Source organism: Echeneis naucrates, chromosome 7 (assembly GCF_900963305.1).
Source record: "Echeneis naucrates chromosome 7, fEcheNa1.1, whole genome shotgun sequence".
Lineage (NCBI taxonomy): Eukaryota > Metazoa > Chordata > Actinopteri > Carangiformes > Echeneidae > Echeneis > Echeneis naucrates.
Window position 1 is genome coordinate 10,627,780 of NC_042517.1, and position 26,831 is coordinate 10,654,610.

Below are 26,831 nucleotides of genomic sequence, written 5' to 3' on the forward strand. Positions count from 1 at the left end.
TTAAAATGTGGCTGTCAACACATTTATAAGCAAATAAATAAGGGCTGGCAAGCCTGAATCCTCCTGGTCTCTGACAGGTTTACAAAAACTGTAGCCTGTTTGTGTGCTGACTTCAAGTCACCCCAAAAAATTTGGCATATATAATCATATATAAAAAAAAAGTGACTTGGCAGTGCTGCATGCTTCATCAATGCTTTCACCAAAAGGAAGTAATTTTTCTTTAGCTTGGTGCACAAGGGAAGGCCTTCACAGACCGTATCACATTTTAATTCAGCGCATTGCGATTCTAGAAACCACACTGAACTTGAGCTGGGACATCATCCTGGTGCTCTTTTGGTGGGAATAATAAATCAACTCATGCATTTAACTGGATGTGCCCAGGTTTTTCAAAATATTTTTGGACATTGTCATGACACTGCTACTGCAGCCAAACACTACTGACAATCCTGCTATTTTGTTTTCAGCTGGATAGAATGTGTTTTGGCGTTTGGATACTTTTCATCAGGGATTTGTCTTTATTTATTTATTTTTTTTTTAAGGAATTGTATTACATAAGTGCCAGAAGTAAGCATATGGCTCATTGTTCAAGCTTTTGTTCTCAAAGCAAGGTGAGTTGTCCCATTATAACATACACAGAACAGAGCATTGTTAGATCTGCAAGTTTGCAAGTGTATGATAAAACATCTCATAATACTTAGCTAAAGGTAACATGCTTTCACATGGCAGTAACACAACATCATATAATATGTAACAAAAATTTTCTTTTAAGGAATTGAATAGCAAACGTTTCCATAACATGGATATGTTGCTATTTTGCCGTTATGTTAAAAACAGAATCATGCACAGAACTAACATAAATTTGGACGTCATACCAAAAGGTACAATACGATTGAATTGCAATGAAATGTTTCCAAGGAGTGTTGAGAGATTTGTCCTTCCAGTCAACCAGGAAACAAATTGGCAACTTGTCTGCTGACAACTCTTGTGCCTACTTCGTATGTGCCTGGTTATCAGATTAACTCACTTTCATTATAATCTTTGAAACAGATCTTTAAAAGAAAAATCATGTCAGTATGTCACACTGGAGGATTACCTTTGGCCTTGCTGGCTTGTGGAGCAAAAGCCAATCCTCAGACCCTTTGGTTGAGGTTAATGCTAACTCCCACTGATAATGTAATGTTAGTGAAGGGCTGATGTGAAGCAAACAAAGCAACCTCAGAGAGAAGCCCCCTTTACTCAGCCTGGCAGAGCTTGAACCACAGACAGCCTCTCCAGTCTGCATGCCAAAGTCATTCCTCGCCCCCATTGAAATCAGGATTACAGGCCATAATGTTGCAAAGTAAAAATGCCTCACTTTTCTGATCTCAACAACATAAAAACAGCCAGGAGTTCTGAAGGGGTGAGCACAAACATGACTACCATTTTGTCGAGATAAATAGATGAGGAGTCAGAGAGGTTACACCACACAATGTCCACGTTTCTGAATGAACCCGATAGTGGTCCTGTTTGTGAGTGTTTGTGAGTGCAGCATCACAAAGGAGCGATTGGTACAGATGAAATACACATCTTCACATGAGAAAAAACTAAAGAACAAAAACATACCTCCAGAGTGGGGTGGTGGGCCACATAGCAAGACCACTCCTTGACCTTCACGAACCCTCACTGGACTTCTTCTCTGTGTCTTGAAGTTCTCCATATCTATTTACCAAAACACAAAAGCAATAAAGCAAAGACCATCAAATCATTCTGGGGTCATAAGCCATAAGGAAGCGAAGAGGACCTGCCTCACTGTTTACAGAGATAAAATGCCATACAAGCCATATCACTGGGTACCCAATAATTCATATCTGGTAAGAACACAGCTACTCACCAGAACTTAACAATGAAATGTGATGCAGAACTGTTGCATAGTTTATTGAAACCCCCCGTGTCTGTATGCTATGTTTGCATAAACACAGTCATGGTAATGTAAAGTACTGAACACTTTTGGCTAGAACAGAAAGCAATTCCTCAAGTACAAGTCACACATGAGTGAATTTAATTGGAATGCCATATTGTTATCACTTTCTATGTTTCATCCACTGCACATGGACCAGCAACAATTAAATGACTAAGACTGAACAGAATTCGTAGGGAGACCGATTACTTGTTGACAAGCTGCTGAGAGAAAGCATGCAGACACTGCAATCCTTGAACACTTTGCCTTTGCATGCCTGCTGTGGCTCTTGCAGCATACTTAGCAGCGGAAAGTGTTGCCATATAATAAGACAGTAAAGACTGAATCCGACAACATAGAGAAAGAATTTGAAAATGGCACATCGGATTTACAAGCACAGTAGAGTGACCCTCTGCGTAGAAAATAAAGTACATGATCTTGCAGATTTTTGGAATAATGGAAATTACATCCAGCAGAAATGTTTTACATTATCGTGACTCAAAGCAAATTTTTCTCTTGTTTGCAAATGATTAACTCTAAAGTTCCTGTATGATTCCACTAATTAATTAGTAGCTCAACAACGTGGGTGGTTGAGTGGTCAGCACTTACACAATATTATGGCCTGTGGCCTGTGTTCGGTTATGGCCTGAGGTGTATGTTGCTGATCGTTCCCTTCTCCCAAGTGAGCAAGAGGTGAGGTCTCTCTGCTACTTACTTAGTAAAAATAAAGGCATAAAAGCCCCCAAAAATAATAATATAAAAATACAACAACTAATGAGTAATTAATCAAGTTCTTTTCATACTTGGGTGCATACAGATTGAGTGGATGCTTCAGTGGACAATTTTTAAGCTACAGTTCATATGAGTATTGCTAAATTACACACAGCTTGTCGGTGCATTAAAAGATTCAGTTAAGATCCCCGTGATGTAGCAAGTGATCCGTTGATCCCTGCAGATCAAATGAACCTAAGAGAGGAATGTTTTATATTTACTGTCATCTGTTTTTCATCATTACAAGCCCAACTTCAATTAACAGTAGATGTCGAGGCTGCTGAATACTGTATGCATAAATGCATTAAAAACTGATAACAGATGTTAGCAGTTTTGTTTGAATGTGCTTGTGTTTTACCTTACAAATTTAACTAAATTTGAGGCTTGGGCACTGTGCCAAGTTTGAACACGAAAAACTTTTCTCATAAAAACTCATAAAAACAGTAACCTTTGTTTCTTATGCTGGCTACATAGCAGAGGCAAAAGGAATAGCTCCTTTAAATAAATTGAGGTTTCCCAAAAGATCAGAAAATGTAGAAAATGTCCCAGTGAGCCGTGACAATGTGACAGTGAGGCAGCTGACAGTAAAGTTGCTTCATTTTCCACTTACCTCAACATACAGCAAAGGCTTAGTGAGGAGAATAACCAGCTCTTTGATAACATATTAGCCAAAGCTGCTCTGACAGGGCCACTAACTGCTGAGTCAGACAGTATATCCCTGTTACTGCAGTGGCAAGGATTTCCAGTGGTTGGATGCTGTGAAGTGTTTTGTCTCAGAAAGCATTCATCTGTTATCATCCAAAGGCTTCAATGTAATGAAGTGCTATATTCAGCGGGTTGTTCTTTGTTTCAGGGCTGGGGCAGAAAATATTTGCAGAAACTGTTGGACAACCAACATTTTGGTACTGTATTCAGTATGAATGAATGACAAAAAAATAGGTCTGCAGTGTTCTGAGTCCTTCAGCTTTTCCTTGACACCTTCAGAGTCTGACATTAACATGGCTTTAGTCTTTGGCTCACCGTTGCATTATCATTTCTGAACAAGTGAAAGAAAGATCACATTGAATTTCAAAATGCTGACTATACTATGTACCCAATTATGGATGAATTAAATTATCATCTGTGTTAGAAATCAATTTCCATTACATTTTCATTACAATCATAAACAAATATAAAATGAGTTTACCATTAACCTAGTGTTTGATTTGATTAGCTCCTTACTTGCTAAACAAGGATCTCCAGTTTAAATCACTGTAAAACAACTCATCCTCTCACATTACAAATAAGTGATGCAGTTTATATGAAACAATTGCCATAAATAAGCATTCATAGGTGGGCTGCACACAGCTGTCCCTCCAACAGAGAAGTCAAATCACATATTTTACTGTAATGAGAAAGAAATATAGGGTCAGACAGCCTTTCTTAATTGTTACCATTTCTGTCAAGAAGTACCATTAGCACTATAAAGGACCACAACTGACTCTTTTCAACCGAACCAGGCTCATAAAGTACATTAGAGAATACCAAAGTTACTCAACTCAAACCAAAAGTGAAGCCCTCCTGATCAATATTCCTTTGCAGTATGGTGGGGTGTAAATGAGCTAGACACACTAAAAGCCAACAATGCCTGACAAGCCAAGCTGTTCTGCACGCTGTGGATCATCTTATCAAGCCTATCATGGCTCTGCACCCCCATGTGCTTTTCCATGGCTGGGTTCAGGCTATTCTCAGTGTTTTCAGATCCATGAAATTGGATGTGAATTTGCATTTTTGGGCTTGCTCCTCCAATGTGACCCATTGTAATGAGAAAACGAAGAAGTGAAGCCATAGCATTGGAAGTGTGAGCTCAAGGACGATGCTATTACATTTGGCACCTGACCATTGTACAAGAGGATAAAAAAGACTTTGATATTAAAGAAGGCCTTTTTTTAAGCTCTTTATTTCCTTCCATTAATCTTCTGTTTTTTTATTGTAACAAGAAAAGGTCAAAACTTTATACACGTATGGACCAAGTAAAACGTCATGTAGACAGTTTAAGTTTTTACATACTGACTTATCCACCCTGATTTTATATGTACAGTGCTGTCTGACAAAATCACTATGTACAAAAGTTAAAAACTAATTTTGGATATGGGTTTCAGTGCACAAGAAAATGTAACTGATGAGTTGCCAAAGTTTTGGGTTCGACAATAGTTATTGAAAACTAGCTTTTCATGGTCAATAATAACAAAAGAAATTTATAAAAAAAAGTAATATTACGTCCAACATAAAATAAAATGTTGGAAAAGATACTTCAATAAAAATCTGATACACCTAAACAAATGACAGATGGCGTCTCCGCATAATACCACACAATGTAAACTGGGTGGCAGGTAGTTTTTAGCATTATGTGATAAATTCCTGTAGAAGCATAACTTTTAACCAGTTCAAGTTGAAACCCCTGGGGTATGATGAAGGGGTATTAAAATTAATAGTATTCATTATTTTGGGGCCATGAATGTCTGCACCAAATGCTATGCCAATTCAACAGTTGGAGAGTGAGTGGTACTGGGAGGCTGGCAATGTCATCCTGAGAGTAAGAAATAAAAAGAAACTGCACTAAATATTGAAAGGTCATAAACATTTAGTAGAGACTTCAAATTTATCTGTTCTCTTTTCTTGCTTGACCAAAATCATCTCTTTTTTTAGAGCTCAAAGTTGAAACAGCTGAGCCCATTGATTAATTGGTATTGAGTCAAAACAGCAAACAGGAAGAATCTTGGAAACAGTTTTGATGTGATGAGATTCACCGATTTTGGCTAGACCTCAGTAACTGGCACAGCCTCATTACCTGAAATGTCACCAACAGAGAGACTGACCAGTATCATGTCACTGAGTTGGAGTTTCTGGAGCAAATGGGTGTTGACACCCTCCAGTCTTGCCAACTAAATTTAGAAGCTTCATGGCTGAGCTGTGAACTGCATTCATTATGGCAAATTCTCCAATTCCGTTACATGTACCAATACGACTTTAAAGAGGCTGAGGAATAACAACACATAAAGATACACATGACTGATAGCAGGAAAGTGGGAGGAAGAGGAAGGAAGAATCAGAAACTCAAAGATCTGAACATGCAATCAACAGAAATGCCAGCAACCGCAAATGAAACAGAAGGTTTACTCCAGCACAGCCACAAAAGCCATGTTAAGAAATCTAAGGTCATGGGGTAACAATTTCTCAAACTATTAATTTATATTCCTGTGATCCAAATACATTAATAGGCATTCAATTAGTTGCACTTCACAGAGGACATACTGATTTCAAAGTCAGTTTGCCAGGTAAACAATAAATTCTATTGATAAGGATTTGCAGATTGCAACAAATGTTTATTTTCATTTTAATTTTTTTGGTAAAGAAATGTTAAATCTTACTCCAATACGCTCGCCCTATATGTGATACTGTGGACAGTTGCCTTTGACCCAAAAAATAAATAAATAAGTAAAAGAATAATAATAATAATAATAACAATATATATAAAGAAAATCTACACAAACTCTCAGAAGTTAAAATGTTATAAAAAAGAATGTGCAATAAACATTATAAATGAATTACTTGAACAAACATTGATGACAGATGATGAAAACCGTGATCTCTGCTTCTCGTCTTCTCTCCCCTCTCTTCACTATTCACAGGAAAGCATCATGTGATGAACCCCTAACAATGAGTGACACAAGACATTTGAGGAGTAATAAACATCAAAGGGGTCTAATTCTTACAGGGCGTTACTGCCGTAGTCTCCTGTCAAATACAACACCGTAGTGAAATGCACCTGTCATACAGTACCACTACTCTCCACAATAAAAGATGATTTGAAACCCAGACTGAGCACTTACAATCACAGGGCTGATGAGAACGATTATTGTCCCTTCCTCAGGATCTCTCCAGCTGAAAAACAGGCTTAATTTTCACCTGAGGCACCAGAACTGAATAAAAAAAAATAGAGGGCTAATGAAAACAAGAGAAGAAGAAAAAAAAAAAAAGATACAAATCTTGCAAAGTAATTCTACAAGTAAGATAGTTAAAAATTTTTAATGAAGCACAATTACGGGACTGCATTTAATAGAAAGAAGTCATAAAAAGCAAAATGCATAGGTTGCATCCTGCATTTCTTCCATGAATACAACGATTTCACCCTTCATTAAACACTGTGTTACACCTGAGCCCCTATAAGCAGCAGTGCACACCATCCAGGTTGGAGCATGTTCTCCAGGACAGGCATCCAATACACTTTGCTTATATTGCACGCCTTGCAATCTGTTGTATTCTTTTGCATCTTGCACCAGTGAAAATCCTTTCACTTACACCAAAAATATCCCTTAGAGATTAGGAAACTCAATCTGGTTTGATAACCAAATAGATTATTCCTTCCCACACTCCCAGCAGGCGAACAGAACCTTTTAAACATTTAAGTCTGTATTGTCAACAGGATGAAGGGCTGTTATACTTTTAGAGGTTTAAGCCCCTAACAGATGGCAGCAACTGTTACATCATCCATCATTCGGAGGATTAAAAAAAAATGTAGGTTATCTTGACTCTTATAAATGCACTGCACGTTCATTCAAATCATGCATGCACAAAGCAACGTTATATGGCATCAATCGGCACAAATCAGAGACACTGCTGTTCAGTCTTTCGCCAGCATACAGTTTACTACATTTGTTTTTGTCAACGAAAACTAAAATTATAGAGTTATTACAAGACAGAGGGAAGGACTGTCCCCTCGGTGATCCAAAGAGCATACTGAAATGACATGATAGGACTCATAACAGGCTGCTCCTCCAATGAATTATTCCCTTGACCTGAGACCTACTCAATCACACAGCACATTTAATTAAGTTAAACCAAGAGCAATAAAAATGATGTATGGCACATCAGCACTGATGCTTGTCCTCATCCTCTGACAAAAGCGGAAGGTTCCAGGTCAGACCCAGGCAATGGATGAGACCAATAACAGAGATATACGGCGCCGGTCCGGACTCAAAAACCGGTAGGAAATGCAGATATGATCAACAACCTGCTCAGGACACAAATTTGGCCTACATGCTGAAGATCCAATGCTGCTTTATGGCAAGGAAGCACCAAACAATATTGAGATGGATACCTCTCGTGCCTTCCCTGCAAAGGATGTGTCTACTACAGCAGAGAAACAGACATCAGAATTTAATCAAGCTGCACCTCACAGATATAGGGCTGTCACTTGATATGGGCTGCCCATCAAGAGTAGAGGCCCCAAGTTCACCTTGCTATCAGAGATGCTTTTGACTCTGGTCTTATAAAATGTGATGGATGAAGGCTGTAAAGCATCAAGTTGGGGGGGGGGGGGGGGGGGGGTGTCAAGGCCCACCACACAATCACAGAATCTTCATCATGGTGATGTGAGGAATTTAGAACCACCAGAACATTTTAAGTGGACCTTCCACCTCTTAAGACCAGATTTTAAGGGCAAGCAGCTCCCAAGATATCATAATATGATGATTTTGATGGTTAATTAATTTCTAATTCATTACCTTAAAGGGAACAAGGCAAAAAAAAAAAAAAAAAAGTGTCCATCTGCCAGACTGGCATGGCGGACTGTCAAAGTTTCAACCAGTGCAATGAGATAATATTAGTATGAATAAATCTAACCTCAGCCTTGAGCAGTTGTTTACATGTTGACAAATCTGCATAGATTTCGGATTATTGTTTTCCACAGAGGTTTACCTAGAAATCTGATTATGTAACTGAAAAGCCAATTTCATTGTTTGGTAGCCAGACCTAGGCAGAGACACAGGGAAGATGTAGTGGGCGTAGAGGAGAAGCTACTATAGGTCAAAGATCACAGGTGAGGAAGAGAAGCTAGAGATTGAAGAGGTGGAAGAATGTCACTGATGGAAGACATCTGCAGATTTGTGTCATGCTGGATTGAGGGCAGACTGGATTATACAGTGGCTCATTTCCTCTTGAGGTACTTAGACTATGGGCTGGGAATAAATGTTTTACATGCTAACTTCAGTGAATATCACCAAAACCAAATACATCGATGTGTTTGGCTTTTATTCTTCAAGTTTTGCTGAATCTTACTTCATTTTTGAGTTGTTGAAAATAAAATATGATGTTTTTGTTGAAGAATCAGGTCATAAAGAAAAACAAGTTACAGAGCATCCTAAAAATCATAGTTTCAGTGAACCACAATTTCTGATGGTTATGAATAAAATACTGAACTGGATTGCAAAGAAGTCAACTGGGAGCCAATAGAGATTTTTATGGAATGGTGTAACATTTTATTTTATTTTGTTTTGGGTCAGTACTCTTGCAAGAGCATTTTGGATTAATTGAAGTTTATTTTTTTAGGAAGACGAGCATAGACAGATTTACAATAGTCTAATCTACTGGAGATAAATGCGTGCATTGTTTTTTTTTAATCAGATTGGTATATAAAAAATACCTAAATTTTTAAGAAGGTTAAAAAAACACAACTAAAAAAAAAAACAAAAAAAACTAATAACACCAATGTTTTGGGGGCCCACTATCAGAAAAAAGTTGTTGGACATCCACTGGCTGATTTTGTGCACACATCTTACAAGGTCACGTACAGGACTGAGATTTTCTGGGGAAAGAGAGACATACATCCGAGTGCTATCGGTACAGGAGTGATAACAGATATTGTGTTCTGTCTGATGGAACCAAGAGGGAGCGTGTAAAGACTGAATGGACCTAGTACAGGACTTAGTGGTACTCCACAATGAATACTAAAGAGGTTGTATATGTAGTTGCCATGGGAAACAGGGAAAATTATGTCTTAAAAATAACTTGAAGCAAATTCTACAATAAACATAGCATGCACTTACATGCAATGTGCAGACTGGCTTCTCTGCTGACGATGGTGCCAAAAGAATTTGATGCCAGGCACTGATAGACGCCAACATCTTCCTCCTTATTCAGATGGCTGATGTGCAAGTTTCCTCCCATGAGAGCATAACGTGATCCTGGTCTAGGCAGGATGAAAGAGTCATTTAGCTTCCACCTGTGAATGCAAGTAACAACAAAAGGTCCTCAATAGAGAAAGATGGCACAAAACACTCAGATGACAAAGCTGCTAAGTGGCCTAAACTATGGCTTACCAGACTTTATTCATGGTAAAGTCGGCATCAACAGAGATGACGGATGACAACCGACATGAGAATCAATCAGCAACAGACAATTCACAACAGACCTTTATTTAATTCAAACACCTGAAAACTGTAGATTCCTCTGACAATTGCTTTTCCTTCCTTTTCAGTTTGTCCATCAATTAAACCCCATGTGGATCGCCTTTTCATCGAGAATCACTTCAATCATAGCAACTTTCACATGGGAGGACAGAGAACAAGCACTGCTTAAAATACATACAGACAATGCAATGGATAATGTAGCTTTTTGATTAAAGCTCACCATAGACCAGCAAGTGCATGTGTGTGTATGTGAGAGAGAGAGAGAGAGAGAGAGAGAGAGAGAGAAGAAAGCAGTTGCCAGTAATCAGCTTGTAACTGTACAAGATGTCTGTGTGGCTGGGCTTGGGTAGGCTTATCGTTGTTCTCTCTGCATAATTAAAGTTCATGTTCCAAGAAAACATGCTGTGTTGATGATGTCAGCTCAACCAAATTTAGCATGTGACCAGTAACACCCAAAAAAAATTAGTTAAGACCAAAAGAGTTTGGGTTTGATTGCGTGTGAACACTAAATAGTTTAAGATCATATAAAAACTGTTAAACTCATCCATTTTGTTCAGTATAAACATTTCCAAATGTATTCAGATATATTGAATCAATTAAGTAGGTTCTTGAAAATGTCTGCATTACACTCTGCAGAGAGCAAATAACATTTGCACTCTCGAACCATATTACAGTGAAAAAAGAAGAAAATGAGGAGAGAGAAGCACTTATAAACACAGGAAAACAAGAAAAGTGAAAGGAGACCTTCAAGAAATAGCTTTTCAGTACCAAAAAAAAAAAGAAAATGAAAAAAAAAAAAAACGCTAACTACAATTAGGCAGAAAGTTAGCTCTTGGTGTTAATTAGATTTTCACACTTCTCTGACAAAAAGGAAGCTTAATAATTATCCTTCACCTTTCTTCCTCTTTGCATGGGAAATGTTTAGAGAAAAGCAGCAGTAGGCAGGGATGGAAAAAGGGAAGGAGATGGGCGGAAAAATGCAGTGGAGTGGTGCTCAATGGCAGATTGGCTGATTAGATTGATTTAGTGATTCATTCTTGCAGCTGGAACTGGCCCAAAAGCTCCAGATGAGACAAATCAAGGAGCCAGGGTGACAACTAGGAGTGGGAGAGCAATGTGGCAGCAATCGTTGGGTAGACTTGGGCAAATTAATTTGCCCTTGGTGACCCTGAAACAGAGCTGCCAACATTCACAGCAGTGAAGAGCCACTCAGCATATGGTGTCCTTCTACTGAACCTCACAAGGACTGAAAACCCTTTCAAAACTCATTTCCAACTCTGGCACAATTGACCTGTTACAAAAGGAAACAGTCAAGTATGTGACAACCTGTGATGGGTGCTGATTGAACTTGCACCACGACAATATATCCATCTAAATATTGGTGTTTTCATTAAACATGATAAAAGAATTATATCGCAACAGCTTGTGATCAATCTGAAAATCACTTCTTAATGTGGTATATAAACTGACTCAGTTGGTGGCACTTGCTGTAATTAAGGAGCTAATTAGAGCAAAATTTGATTTGATATGGATCTGTGCACACTCAGAACTCAACTTAAAAGGGCAAAAAAATGTGCATATTTGAACTCATGAATAGGTTTTCATTTGAAACAGTAGGACTATGTAGACAGTGAATTAGTGACTGATTGCTTGATAAGTATTCAAGTTGATCCAAGTGATAAGATCTTAAACATTAATTTCAATTTGTGCCCATTGTGCATAACACCAAGGATCTTTAAGCTACATTAACAGCTATATATGCTGATGTTATGAGATCGTTTCAACCTATTACACAATAAATGCTTGGCTTTGCAATTTGTGCTTAATTACATTGACAGAAGTACAACAGCTATGATGCCCGATTTGATGGATTGTGAATTAACAGTGTATGTACTGAATTTGATGTACTTTAAAGCAAATCATTGTTTGTCATCAGTTTTCACTTGTCATCATTTTAGCAGCAGCATTTGATTCTTACACAGCCCCTGGGGGACCACTCTACCACACAGCTCATGTGCTGAACATGAACAGCCACTGTTTTTCTGCACCTCAGTCCATCAAGTTTTCTATCATGTAAAGATTACTTCCAAATCAGATGGGTCTTTGGAAGTGGTTCTGTAAATAAAAAATTAACTATAGAAGGCCTGAGGGAGAAATACAGAACAACATATATTTCCATCATATTATTTCTGGTATGTAACACATAAGCCACTCAAGGTTTTTCACTCAATTTCTGTCCTACTAGCAGCCAAGTGTGGGTGCGCATTTTTTTTATTTTATTTTTTTCATCTTTTCAACGTCTCTGACACAGATGACAGGAAGCTCCCAAAGTTAATTCTGCTGCAGATTCGTGCTCATCTAACAATACAATAGACCAGCAACTAAGGACAATGAATTCATCGTTCTCAAATTAAGTATGACTGACAGTAAAGCTAAACACTGCAGGCAGCAAGTAACAATGAGCCATAAGGCTGAAAAAAACATTTCCCCAAGGCAATAAATCCACTCCCACTTGGTTATTAGTGCAAATGCTGCCCTTGAAATCTCTGGGGAATTGGAGAAGGTAATGCATAACAAAGACTGAACAGCATGCATGAAAGGTATGCCTGCAAGTATTACCTGTAGATGGGTGGCGGGTGTCCCTGCGCCTCACAGCTAAACACCACCTCTCTCTGATTCTCACCAGCCTGAAGGGGAAACACCACACTGCCAGGTTGTTTGGTGAACATGGGCCTCAGCAGGACTCCACTTCCTGTGTAGGGAACCAACAAAAGCACATCACCGTTGATGTCCAGGCAACCATGAAAAAATTTTCAACATTTCTACGAAGCAAGCAGTAAGTGCCGCACAAGAGGTTCAGGCTGACTCACTGTATATCTACGTTTGAAATGGACCTGCCTTTCTTATATAAGTAATAATAATAAAAAAAAAAAAAAAGCCTTGATAGATCCCCAAGGTACTGCATAATCAGCTGGTAACCTTCATAAAACTTTAACGCAAACATCTGAATGCCCAGACTTGTCAGAGGCCACCGTGCTTTAGCACAATTTCATATATACCCTTCAAGCCAATCACCACCGTACCGAGGGATGTCATCTCATAAGAAATGTGAAAAACAAATTCTGTGAGTAATACAGCCTCATTTTATATCAGCCCTCATTTGAACCATCAAAATGGTCCCCTGGAGAAATAGACAAAGAAAAAAGGCTACAATTTTCTAAGCAATTTTCAAAATACTTGAGAGAGGGGTTGTTTTGTGTTTTATGTGTTGTGCTCTTCCAACACAGTTTGGTTTTTGTTCAGAGGAAGTGGAACAAAAATTGCTTTTATTCCAAATTTCCCCCAAACTACCCATTATTACTTATAATGCAATCTTGCCATGATACAACAAATCACCACTGCTTGAAGATCACTTTGAATTATACTTTAACAGTGTAGTTCACAGTGCATATATGCAGCATGGTCACTGAGTTATTATTCATCATGTGGTGTTCTGCAAGAAAAAAAGTGATAGTGCAATATATGCGGCAAAGAACATATATTTGTATATAACGTTAGCTTTCCAGGGTGACATGACAGCATTGTTGATTCATTGTCTTTGTAAGAACAAAGACACAGACAGCAGTGCGTCATGTAGGGAAAACCCATAGTGACCCATGGGGTAGTCAGCACTTCAATAGAATAAACTTTTTCTTTTTTTTTTTGTGATGGAAGGAGAATTTTTTCAGACTTGTCAGAATTTATTTGCATATTGGTATTGACACAGAATTGGGAATATCCCATAGGCAGGCTAAATAACTTGGAGGAGAAACAGCCTTTAAGTCTCCAACGCCCAGGGAAGACAGGTTTATCCTCAAGACTCCAAGGTAACACTCAGAGGGCGAAAATGTTTGACAAGGGACCTTGTACACTGATTGGTCCTTTCCACAAGGAAAGTTACAAAGAATAAAAGGCTTCCTAATTATAATCTTGGTTAGATGAAGCATGTCCTTCACAGCTGCACTGAGAGATGATTAATTACCAGAAGACGCTTCCTGTACGGCACATATTCAGACACGAATCCTCAAACTTGTTGTACACAAACAAACTGCAGTAAATTATGAGATGAATCCATCTCTATATTAAATTGATAAGTGATTTAAGTTAAGTAAAAAAAATTCACATTGTGTAATTTTTGAAAAATGCTATTTAACAGCAGCTCTGAAAGTCTACATAAACACTTTGATTCAAAGCAGTTTCTGAAGTCTTTCAACAAGTAACAAAGCATTAGATGATTACCCACACAAACACGCCTTTACATTCATTCATCTATAATAACTGTGGAACGTAATTCATTCATAATGTATGCCATAGCTGACCACAAAGAATGATGATGGCGCAACAAAAACTATTCCAGACAATGTGGTTAAGGCTTTAACATTTATTGACATGTTGCATTGTATATATGAGACACTTTTACTTATATGCACCCTGTTCTGGAAAATCTTGCATGACCCAATTCTGTAACTGGAAGCAAACACCCCGAACACACTGAATCTTGAATGTCAGTACATTTTTTGCAGAGCTTTGGTGTGTATTGCACAAATCAATCTCTAAGTGGACCGACGTACACAAAAGTAACTCAATATTCAATTAATGGTAAATTAATCAACATAGATATTTGGTTGCAGCCCGTACTCTGGATTATGGCAGTGCTAAGGTGACCCGATCTTTGGCAGCACCATGGCAGCTGTTATAATTGTGAGTAAGTGCCAGAATAATGAAATAGATGGAGCTCCGGGGGCTGTGCCTGGGGGGTTCAGTTCAAACTGATGCAAACTCTCTGAAACTCTTTCGTTGCTCAGACAGCAATGAATGTAAGATGTGGTTGGAAACGTGGAATATTTTTTGGGTTTGCTTTCTGGCAATCAAACACTGAGCTGCTACACAGAACCAGCCCACAACAGGTCCCCTCAGACTGAGCTCCGCAGACAGTGAGGGATTTAATATTTTTCCCAGGAAGATCTCATTTTGGTGGCATTCTGACAGGCTTGACCAGTGGGTGCATACGGAAAATACATCTGGTAAGTAAAGAAAGTTTAAGAGCTATACACCAGCAACTCATAATAACAAATTATGTTTGTTTTAAGATGTTTAATGTTTTAAGATCAGAGTGAAGAAACCAAGTTAAAACCAAAGTGTTGAAACCTGACTGCAGGTGCAACCCTGAGCACACAGAGCAGAATGATGAAAAAGTGCTCCATCACAGAGGGGCACTGATCCAGAATCCCAACAGGAAGTTGGCTGCACAATGCTGCAGGGCAGAGATGGAGGTCATTATGAAAGGATCTTAAAAAAAAATAGGCTGCCTCCATTCATATCTGTCACCTGCTGCTAGATGGTGATATGTGCAGCCATTTTCAAAGGCTCCTCAGACAACACAAGACTCAGCATCGAGGCACAAGTGGAAGGCAGAGGGAGCTGTTTTGGAGGCTGAAATAAAAACTAATCTCAAATTCAATACTAGCTGACAGCAAATGAATTCCTCCAGCTTACCTCAGCATGAATAAACAGGCACATGGGGAGTCGGCTATGGGGGAGGTACTGGTCGTTTGTGAGGTCCCAAATCCATTCGTTTCAGCTCAGGGTTTTATGCATCAAATAAAAAAAGCCAATCTTGCTTTGTAAAGCATCTTTTCCCTCTGTTCAGACTGATAAGGTATACCTTTAAGGTCTCTCATTCAGGGGCAGCAAATGTTACTCTGGACCAGCAGGAAGGTGTGAGGTGTTTCAACCAACATATCGATTCAAATCTCGTCTTAGCCAATAGTTTGAAATGTCAGTTGCACTTATTGCTTCTGGTCCTTGAAAAACAAACTGTGCATAATAAAGAAATTTTGAATTTCACCCTCCACCTATTAAAATTCTGAAACAACAGAAAAAGTGTGAGTGGACTTCGTCATGTTCACATTATTTGAGCACAATATACCAAGAGAGTCATACATGTGCAATATTTTAGTGCTATGACTATACGCTGTATGCTGCACTGCACTGTACAGCAGACTGTCCCTTAATTAAACTAATTACCAGTTCGGTGGCATCGTCTGTAAGGAGAGGAATGTGGCCAACACATTCCCAACCAATAACCAACAATGTCACACTATTCTCTGCTTAATCAAAGCTAGTGCAACAGAAATCCAATCCCCTTGTATCAACAGTATCCAATGCCATGTTCACTGGGGGAAACACAGAAATTGATTATGCCATGTGAGGGAAAGGCAAATTAAAGCAATTTTTTTGTTGTTGCTTCATCTATTGAATGTCTACATAAACCCAGGAACATACTGCTTTTGTGAAGGCCATTTGTCATATAATTGCAGCAATATCCCTTCCTATTCCTCCTCAAGATTGGCTAGAAGGTTATTTGTCACTTATGAGCTGCTGTGGTACACTCTAATGGAAACATTGATCATGTTATGAAACTGTAGTAAATTTACAGATTTTTTCTTTTTTATTTTGGAGATTGGTGGCTTTAATTTTATGTTGTAAATAAACATTTCTTACATAATGTGACTTAAACCTATAATGTTTGCAATATGTAAATAAATTGAAAGACAAACAACTGGGACATGTTTACACTGTGGTGTTAAACTAATCTGTGTATGTTAGAGATTAGTGCTGACTAGTGCTGGAAATTATGGCCATATTTTTCCTACTATGTACGGCAATGCAGGCAAAATCAGCCGATTAACATAATACCAAATATATAACTTAATCATCAGACACTGACACATATAATAAAAAGCAGGCTGCTTGATGTATCCTGTCAAAACACATTGCTGTTTGATTGATGACCAATGTATTCATAATAAAACAACGCAAATTAATTATTGTAGGTCTAAAACTAACCCTACACCATAAATACATTTAGATTGAATGCTTTTCTCATTGCTGGATGAAATTAATATACCACCTGCTATGAGAGGAAGCGTCACTGGGGTATATTCCACATCTCCACATATACTGAGCTTCAAAAATGCAATAAAATCCTTCTTTAAGGATTCCTAAAATGCTTTGCCATGTTTCTGATGAATCGATGAATTCAGTCAATATTTGAAACTCCACTGATCCCTGGGATGCACACAGGGATACAGAGCAAAGTAAAAGTACTTTTTGAAGATTATTAAGCTGGCCAAAAGCAGCCCTTCATTTACACCTTTGAATAAACGGGAGTTGGTTTTTTGGGGAGCCAATGGTCTAATGTAGTGTTTCAGTTTAAGAGGAAATGCATTTTTGCATATAATTTGAACTGGAAAAAATAAAAAAACAACAACTTAAAAATAGATCATGTTTTTTTTTTTTTTTGCTTTCTTTTTTTTTGGATCGTGCACTTGGTTATATTGTGATTTTGATCATATTCTGAGTAATTGTGCAGCAAAAACTATGATTGCACTGCAATTATAGAAAGTCTGATTTGCCCAACGGCAAAAGCCTCATACTACTTAGAGGATTTTGTCCTTGATCAGTGGAACACTGAAATAGCACCAGGAGCTGATCCCATGATGACCAGCATGCACAGGAACAACAATTACAGCAACCAATAATGCCCTTATCAGTCCTTTTATTTTATTTTATTATTTTTTTTAACTGGATATATCCTTTTATCTTTTACAGGTCTATGGTAGCACAACCACAGCAAAGCCTCCTGTTATTTAATAGAACTGTTGGACTGCTGTGCCACAGCACATCAGTGGCTGAATGAAAACTCAATGTTAAATGCTTTGTTCTGAAATTAGTGATTTCTGAACATGAGACATTTAATCATATCACTCCACTTTCAGAATGTCCTGGAGATTCTGTTGATGTTTCATCTAATTAAAAATAAACGCTGTGCGCCAAAATTGCATGACTTCTATAAAACTGTACAGACCCACTGATCTTGCAATAGGTTTTTCTGGTTTTGATTCTGAATTATTGTAAGAATACAAAGCATTTGATTACTGGTTGGAGCCTCTACACTTTTCCTGGGTATGTTCATATTTCTGTTTCCAGTGGTCCTAAATTGCAGCCTTCAAATGCCAACTACAAACATTTCTCTGATTGGGCTGCGGCCTCTTATTATTATTTTTCAGTTTGTAGTGAAATTGTAGGATATTACTAGTTAGTGCATGAAATATTATGTATATGTATATGATTTGGCAAGAGATTCTGTAGTAGGAGGAAACAGCAGCATTCACAGCTGGGTCTTTATTTTCCTTCCGTTGCTTATTTTTCCCTCATAACTAGACAAAGTAGATTGCTATACCCTTTGATATGTGTCAGCATTTTGAATATTATATATTTCAAACTTAATAGATAATCAGTTTCCTCTTACTTGAATAACTGGACCTGTCTTGGTAATGCATCTTGATGCTGTGCAGGACGTGGCTTGTAGTGTAAAGGTTAGCTGTATCCATGTGGGACAAACCACATCCAGCTTTTACTCAACAGTTCTTTTCTTGCTTCCTTGCTCACTCGCTCTCATTCACACAAACACATATACTGTACAGGACACACCCCTGCCTGAGGCCATTCAGACCCCCTGGGGTGAGGCTGGTTAACTCCGGATGAACTCACTGTGGGAATCCCTTCGCCTTGGCCCCATTGCTCTCCCACACAGCCAATGCCTACTGTTTACAAAAAACAAACAAACTTCCAAGTCTGAAGAAATAACCTACCTACCACCACCTATTGAACAACCTCATACTGGGCTGTTTCAATCCAGTATTGGGGCCGCATATTAGAATGTTCATCATGTCTTTCTCAGAAGGCAAAGAGGCTGCGTGCTCACAGGTCTATGATTATATTGTGCCATACTTGTCTTGCAAGCAGAGCATATGTAATGCGAGCCCATACTGAATATTAATGCTCAGTTACTTTCTGTTACCAAATGTGAGCGGGAGCCTCAAGAGTGAGGCAAGGGCTCTGCAACACAATGCTTCTTAGAAACAATTGGCCCTCTGCTCCTTTGTTACTGAGCACTAATTTGCCTTGAACGGATGACTCTGCACCTCATCATTGAAAGAGTAAAGTTTGTAGCTGGGATCAAGTTCAGACCACCAACTTGAATAGTCTCTTTAAAGCTGTTTATCTGACATCCAATGGCTTATGGCAGGATTCCCTCAAATGGAAAAGACATTCACTCCTCTGTATATTTAACAGAATGCCTAAGTAGGACATAATATGTGATCCAGACTTGTGGTGTAGATCCTAATCCCATAGTGAGTCACAGTTCCTTGAGGAAAGCCTCATTAGACATCCACTGATGTGTATTGGATTTAGTGATAAGTGGTGCTAATTGCCATGTAAACAAATTTAGGTGCAGATGTGATGATGTGCTTTTGAAAAGAGACGTGCACACACACACAAATACATACAGTGACATTCATAAGCACGCACACACACACTAATTATTTTAGCTCCCAGCAGCAAGGAGGGGCTTTTGATATAGAGCAAAGCAAAATGAAAGATTACTTATTCCTCAAGATGCTGTGCTCATGAAACAAAACCCTGATACATCTTGTCCTCAGCTCCAGATTTACTTTCTGAAGAAAACGTTTGACCCTGAACATTTTATAAGAGAGGACATTTAGGTCTCTCAAAGGCAAGATCAATGACAAGATTTCTGTCCGACAACCAGTGCAATCTCTATTGGAAAGTAACTACTGGGGTGCTCTTTAAACTGAATGACTGCACATTCCATAGGCAGATGGGGCTTGTCTTTCAGAGACAGAGACCGGACTTTTCCTTTTCTGCCAAGGTTCACTGCCTGGAAAAACAACCTTTAACTGCCTATAAAAACTAAATAATATGAATCTTTCACAACATTTATAAATTTGGCGAAAAGGTACTTTAGGAGTCTTACCTGTCAGACAGTCCACCAATGACAGCAGTAGTATAACTTTCCATAGCAACTCCATTTCAGTGGTCTCAGGTCAACACAAGCTCACATCCAATCACAGGTGTGTAGAATCCCGGCTTTGTCCTTTGCAGCACTTTCACCATTTGTCTGACAAATGAAAAGAAAAGGAGGGGTAAATCCATTAGAAGTTCGCATCCAGCACTCAACCAGTCCATGTTGGCTGGGAAATGATTTCAACAGCATAAAACACAAGACCATGATAATTATGAATAATGTCCTGTAAACCAAGAAAATCTAAGCTAATAACAGTTAATTTCTGCAAATCCTTTTCAAGTTTACATGACATTTAATAGCTGCTCTATTTTGAATTGCTGTTACTGTGGCAGCCCGGGTTTATTAATCAAGACGCTGCTCCATCGTGTGCAAACTCTGTGAGTGCTTTGGTTGGACAAATAATTTTCAAAGCACTGGCGCACACTTGTACTATGCAGTTCACTTCAGTGTTCTTAACATTGCATAATAGGGATTTTGTCTGCAAGAAAAAAACGTAAAGGGATTGCTTGCTTGTACTCAAACCTGCTGAGACTAAACAAAAAGCAAGCTGGTTGTCAAACACATCCCTGGCAAGTTGTAAAGCACTGTCCTGGCTCCTCGAATTCGTTTGAGCTGGAGGGATTATATATTTCTGACATAGAGAGCTGACTGTACGCAGTGCAAAACCATTTTCCATCCCCATGGGAGACTCACACAATTGATTTTCTCAAGGACTAAACTGTAATTTATCCCTGCTTAGACTCAAATGAGGTCTCAAAAAAAGTTGTGACATCATAATGAAAGGTTTTCTCCCGTCACTGATAAACAGCAATGTATTTATTTGTCCAAATATGGCCCCAACATATTGATAGCCAGACACCTTCTGATAAAGCACCAGATAACTGTTATAAACTGGTCCGCAGAGTGGAAAAGGGATGAAGAAAGGAAATTAGCCATTGTCTTTGCTCATACTGACTCCCCCTGGTACATTTAACTGACTGATGGTGCAGTTTCCTCTGACTACACTCCACTAGCATGCTGAAATAAATGAGAGGAAAAATTAATAACATACAGTATAGTCTATCAGGAAGAAAGGGCCAAAAAAAGCAGAGACAACTGAATGATTACGGTTTCATAGTTTCTCAGTTATCTGTATGCCTCTTATCTTTGCAGCACTGGAAGGCATGACAGAGCATACTGATGCTTATATGAATATATCAAATGCAGTCCTGACATATTCGCCTACACCTCTCTTCTTTCTGCACGTACTAAACCATTAAAGGCAACACTTTTCCCCTATAAATCTCATTATGGAGATTGGGTTTAGTGTGTCATTTTAGTTCCAACTTATCTTGCACTTATTAGGATGCAAATGTCATGAGTAAATGTTGGCTTTTAATAATAAAACAGAAAGACTTCAAATCCCCTCTTGTGCTCCTGGATATTTTTGGAGTGCTCCTCCTTTGAGGGAATAATTGTGAGGGATGTGCTGAATAAATTACTCGACACAATGTCTTTAAAAGACTGAAAAGGAGGCCAGAAATTCATCAGCAAAACCTATATATTGTAACTTCACGTTACATATATTTCGACAACTTCTGTATATGTAGACTAAATTAAACAAATGATCAACTTTTATTTATATCAATTTAACACTCATACACTTGTGACAAATGCCTGTCTTCAACTCTCGAGGTATTCGTTTTGGCAGCCTTCTAAGTGATCGAGACTCTGTTCATATAAAATTAATTAATCTTTTCACGACAGCAGCACAAGCCAACATGACCCAAGGCGTGTGAACTCTGGAGATAACCCATTCATAAAAGCAGCTATCAGCTGCCCTCGAACCGCTGTCTCTTGATCTCTATTACTAGCAAGCACTTAGACAGGAGACATCAGACAACCAGGTTAGGGAGGGATAAAAGACAGCCTTTTGATCCAAAGAAGATCAGAGCAAAGATGAGGGGAGCTTGGGGAGTTGGGACTGTCCACGGCAGTATTTGACTTCCTCTTCAGTACAAAATCATTACCCTCATGACCTTAAAGGTTAGTGACAAGGCCATCGACTCACTTTGATTGCAAGCCAAATCTCTCATGTTTGCTGTATGAAATGAAAGCTAGGGATAAGAAAACCTTTCAGATGTTTCATATCAAGTTCCACCCTCTTTCATGCTGGCAGTTGGAAAGCGGGGTATGGCCAAGGCTGAAATGACAGTCATGACCTAAACATTTCCTGACCCAGTCTCATCATCACTGCATATAAATGGAACATGACAGTGACAACTTCAGCCATTTCACAAATTCAGATGACATGGAGGATAAGATAAAGGAACTGTGCAATAGATAACACAGATTTATGTATTTTCTTTAAGTCTGACCAGTAATTCAGCCACTGCTGACCTTGTGATTGAGTTGCTACACGCAGCCTTATCCCTAAGGTGTCTCAGATTTCTCGCTCCGAAACTGGCATTTCTTCCATGAGTACAACTCATCTTAAGTACTGAGACAGTACATTAATACAATTCACCTAAAGAAAATAAGTCATGCTTTTACATCAACCCCCCTCCCCCACCAAAAAAAAGGCAGACAGTAGTGTTTAGCAAATGTCATATGATCATAATAACCAGCATCCCGTATGATGCCTAGACTTGAAAAAAGACATGAATATCGCATTGCATCAATTTTTTATCAAACACAAATAGACAGTTGTAAAAAGGCCAACCATCTGCTAATTCAGGCTTTGTTATTTTTCTCTGTTTAGATTTTGCTGATTGATAGTCAGTGACATCAAATGAAGCCAGACTACACGCATGAAATCCGATCAGGTAATGAAATACTCAAGGTCAATCCCTCACTGCGGTAGTACTCAAACAACTAATCACATAGAATTAATGATATGTACTGCAGCAGAAAGCAGCAGAAACTTTGGCTGCAAATATGAGCACTTTTGTTATGTTTGAGAAAATGCAGCTGCTTTGAGGCAGGTTTCAGATTTGTGGAGACAAAGCACTCCTCCAAATTTCAGTGTTGTCAAAGTGACACCTCTGTTCCTCCTCTCCTCTGACAGCACCAGCTGGAGTTGATAAACCACAGATTTCAGTTCAGTCAGTCGCAGAAGATGACAGTGATGGCAGATGATTCCACCCTCTCCACTACATCCGATCTCTGCGCCATTATCAATTTTTCAGGACTCAAAAATGTATTATTAGAAGGGTACTCCAGGTCCCTTTGGTTGAAGAGTAGAAACTAAGATAAGATTCACACTAAAATGCATGAGCAGCCCACACACACACACTCACACCCACCAGGCCTCCCTACTCAAGCTCTGAATCATGAATGAGACCAGACTCCTACATGCTGCAGGAATGAGACAAGACCCGGAAAAAAATGGCATACAATGCTGCATCTTTAATCACTTGAGCTGTGACTTCACTTGATCTCCAGACACCAGTTTGATCAGTGTTTTCCTGCATGTGAGGCTCATTTCACAGTTCTGAGTGCCTCCAGTCATCTAAAATTCATTTTCTGGTGGTGCTCGTGTTGAAACTAGTAGTAGTAGTAAGTAACGTGAAATTTCTCCTTAACTGCTTTTTTTTTTCTCCTCACCTCACATGAACTAAAGATTTACCAAGTGGCTCTGTGGACAAGTGATAGTGACATTAAGACCTTATCAGATTATATCATTTTACAGATAGAGCTCCTTCATTCATTCATCCATTCATCCATCCATCCATCTTCTACCACTTATCCATTTCCAGGTCACAGGTGAGCCAATCTCAGCTCACATTGGGTGAGGGTGGGTTCACCATGAACTGGTTGCCAGTCCATCACAGGGCCAACAGAGAGAGAGAGAGACAGACCAACAACCACTCACACTTACAGACAATTTAGGGTCACCAGTTAACCCAAGTATGTACCCATGTATGCCATTGTATGGTGGGAAACCCGTGCAAACATGGGGAGAACATGCCTATACAACAACTCCGCACAGAAAGGCCCCAGGCCTGAGAGCTGAACCTGCAACCTTGTTGTGAGGCGACAGCGCTAACCACTACCACTAGCTACCACAGCTTCTTTCATACAAAAATAAACCATATACTGTACACAGCGATTAACATTTTCTCATTTAGCTTTTTTCCACAGTCGTGTCTGGTTACATACTTGACCAAGACCAAACTTTTGCTCTTTAATGGCTTACAGATTGTGCAGAGATATCTCTTTCATCATAGAACTGACATGGTCTTTGCTACAGGTTAAGTAAGTATCATATCTGTTGGATCCATAAAACATGTTTGTAGCCTCCTGTACAATTTTAACATGAAAGGATTGAGTGTACTTTCAAGTACTTTCAAAAGGTGTTTTGAAGGTGCTTTTGCTTGTAGTGACTCCCACAGAGGTCTTCAAGTTCCACAAGTTCCACAGAGATTTAAAAAAAAAAAAAAAAAAAAAACTCTTAAAACTTCCCCCTGCCAATCTTGTAGCGACCAATTTTGAGTTGATGTTTTTATATGTGCCAGACCTTTTTTTTCTCCCCTTCCTCACAAATGGCATACCACGGGAGTTACGGATGTGCCAACACAATCCCCAGCCAAGATTCTACCTCAAACAGTGGCACAAGACAAAGAGACTAATGGTGTTTTGATCTAAGCACACAAGCCGCAGGCATGACATAACACATGCCAGCTTCTTCATTTCTCTCGACCGCACCAGGGGCACTCCACGAAACGCTCATCTCATTCTCCCCTGTGACAAGACCAACTGCGTGCATTGAAAGGTTCCTCCTGCTTGCACGGATGCTCCTAGCCCAAGTAAAACAACCATGAGATATAGTAATAAATTACACACCATTACAGGCGTGTTGAAACTTTGTTCTTTAAAATCCCTCATCAATTTTCTTTAAAACATAAGTGCAATAAAAAAAATAAATGTCAATTCTTAATGTGACTGGAGAGACCTAGATTTGTAATACTCTAATTAGGCACCTGCAGCAAACATTGCATCTATTTGTCTTACAACTAATGCTAGCTCTGACCAGTTCCTCACTTTTATTTATTTATTTTTGTCTAAGGCGCATGTGCTTGACAATGCCAGTGCACCTGCCTAGTAATTAAGGATCCCATTAGGATTTAAGAGCCTGGCAGTTAATAGTTCTTTAAATACACGAATTTAGGTCTTTGGTGGAGCACTTGTAGCAGTTATCATGGGAGGTGATTTGAAGCCAATGCAAGAAAAATGCAAACTGCTATTATTGTTACCGATTTAAAAAACACTGTTACAAACAAAAATCCTGACAGTGAATGAGGGAAGTGTGACATCTACAGACTGGCATCCTGTTGATTTCAACAAATCTGAGGGGCAGAGTAGTAAAAAGGTATAAATTTAGGCCAGTACACACAGAGTATATGGTGTAATGTCCCACTACATTGTACTTTCACTTTAGATATGAACTTTAACATAGCAAGATGTGTTTTTCCCACCTTATTTCATGCTTTTTTTAAGCTGTCTTTGGAGAAATTCAGCTATATCCACATTTCAAAATTTAGAGATCTTGTCTACATGATTCCTTTTCTATGTATAACAGTAAATTTATTGTATTGTATGGTTAAAATATGAGCCTTACGGAAAAATTTATCTAAAACTGAAAAAAATTGGCACGGTAGTGTCAACAATATACATGTCAGACAGTTTGTGAGCAAAGAGATTCATTTTTACCGATATATCTCTGTTAATGGATGGACACGTCCCGGAGGATGCTACTAACACAAAGAGGAGGGGGGGTTGCAACAAGAACTTTCGAGTTCCCCACTAAGCTGCGCCTGGTGTGCATGACAGAATGTAAAAAACAACAAATGTAAATACTACGGATCAATAATACGAATTAAGGCTGCGCCTAGCGTAAGCATATGGTTTCACTGCTGTTCAGATAACAGATTGCTGGATTACACAGACAGACCTTAGCTGTATCGCAGAAATAAGAAGGTGCCTTGAAACTATAGCTGTTAGTGTTCCAATTACCTCTGCTGTCCCCTGTCTCAGGGCTTGTTAGCAATTGAACTGAATAAAAGATGATAGGCAAAACCTTTACTCTGAAATTCAAATTGGTGGAGAGCTGCATTCCTTTGTTTTTGAAAATAAAGGGTGGAAAGAAATCATGTGGATCACCCTTATGTTCGCCTGTGGTGACAAAACAATCATGACAAACATGACAATCGCTACTTGAACACATCATAATGCTTTTTTTTTTTTTTTTTTCCCTGCATCTGCCTTCTTCAGTGAAAGCGCATGTGCTTTCTTCCACTTCTCAGGCACACCAGGCTCCACTTGGTGGGGTGCTATGAACTTCATCTTTCACCCTCTGAGCCAGTGACATCACCACAAAGGTGTCCTGCCATAAACACACACACTTCCCCAAGGGGATGTGTAGCAGCTGTACTATTCCAGTCACTTGAATACAGAAAGGAAAGAGGAGTAACTGCGCTCCACAGCAGTTGTGTTTACTGGAAGAAACTAAACCTTACATTGGGGCAGAAAGTGCTTTGCCTAAAGAATGTCCAGCTGGCACCCTGTCAGCATGAAAGTACAGTAAAGGCAGAGCTACAACACAGATTTTGCTGCACACAAGGACATGCTTTTTTTTTTTGTCACCATAGTTAACCATAGAGAGTAGCATGTTGAATTTCTGGGCCAAAAATAATTCACTTAACAGCAGAATCATAATGTGCAAACCTCGCTCCCTGCAGACACATGAGAACAACCATATCCAACCGAGTCCCACGCTGAAGGGCTTTAGACAATCTGAACTGCAATCAAACTCTGTGTTTGGCGCAATCCAAGATAGTGAGAGATAATGTGACTGGGCTGAGTCCAATCCCCTGTTGATCACTGAGGACAAATGAGGTCTGCCAGAGGTTTTAAATGAGCATGAATTGTCAGGTGGATGCTTATCCTCTTAAAGCAATGATACATGGAATAATTGATGGTC

The 26,831-nt window shown here is 39.0% G+C and overlaps 1 protein-coding gene across 2 annotated transcripts in view; it reads right to left on the reverse strand.

Annotated features, from left to right (window-relative positions):
- Nucleotides 1–19,955, reverse strand: part of cntn3a.1 (contactin 3a, tandem duplicate 1) — a 57,828-nt gene extending 37,873 nt beyond the window's left edge. For both annotated transcript variants that reach the window (XM_029506130.1, XM_029506129.1), the window contains exons 1-4: nucleotides 19,820–19,955; nucleotides 12,556–12,688; nucleotides 9,574–9,749; nucleotides 1,603–1,698 (exon numbers count right to left, since the gene is read on the reverse strand). In XM_029506130.1, coding sequence (XP_029361990.1) covers nucleotides 1,603–1,698; nucleotides 9,574–9,749; nucleotides 12,556–12,688; nucleotides 19,820–19,874 — 460 coding nt within the window. In that variant the 5' untranslated portion in view covers nucleotides 19,875–19,955. The remainder of the gene's footprint in view (nucleotides 1–1,602; nucleotides 1,699–9,573; nucleotides 9,750–12,555; nucleotides 12,689–19,819) is intronic.
- Between the last annotated feature and the right edge of the window lie 6,876 nt (nucleotides 19,956–26,831).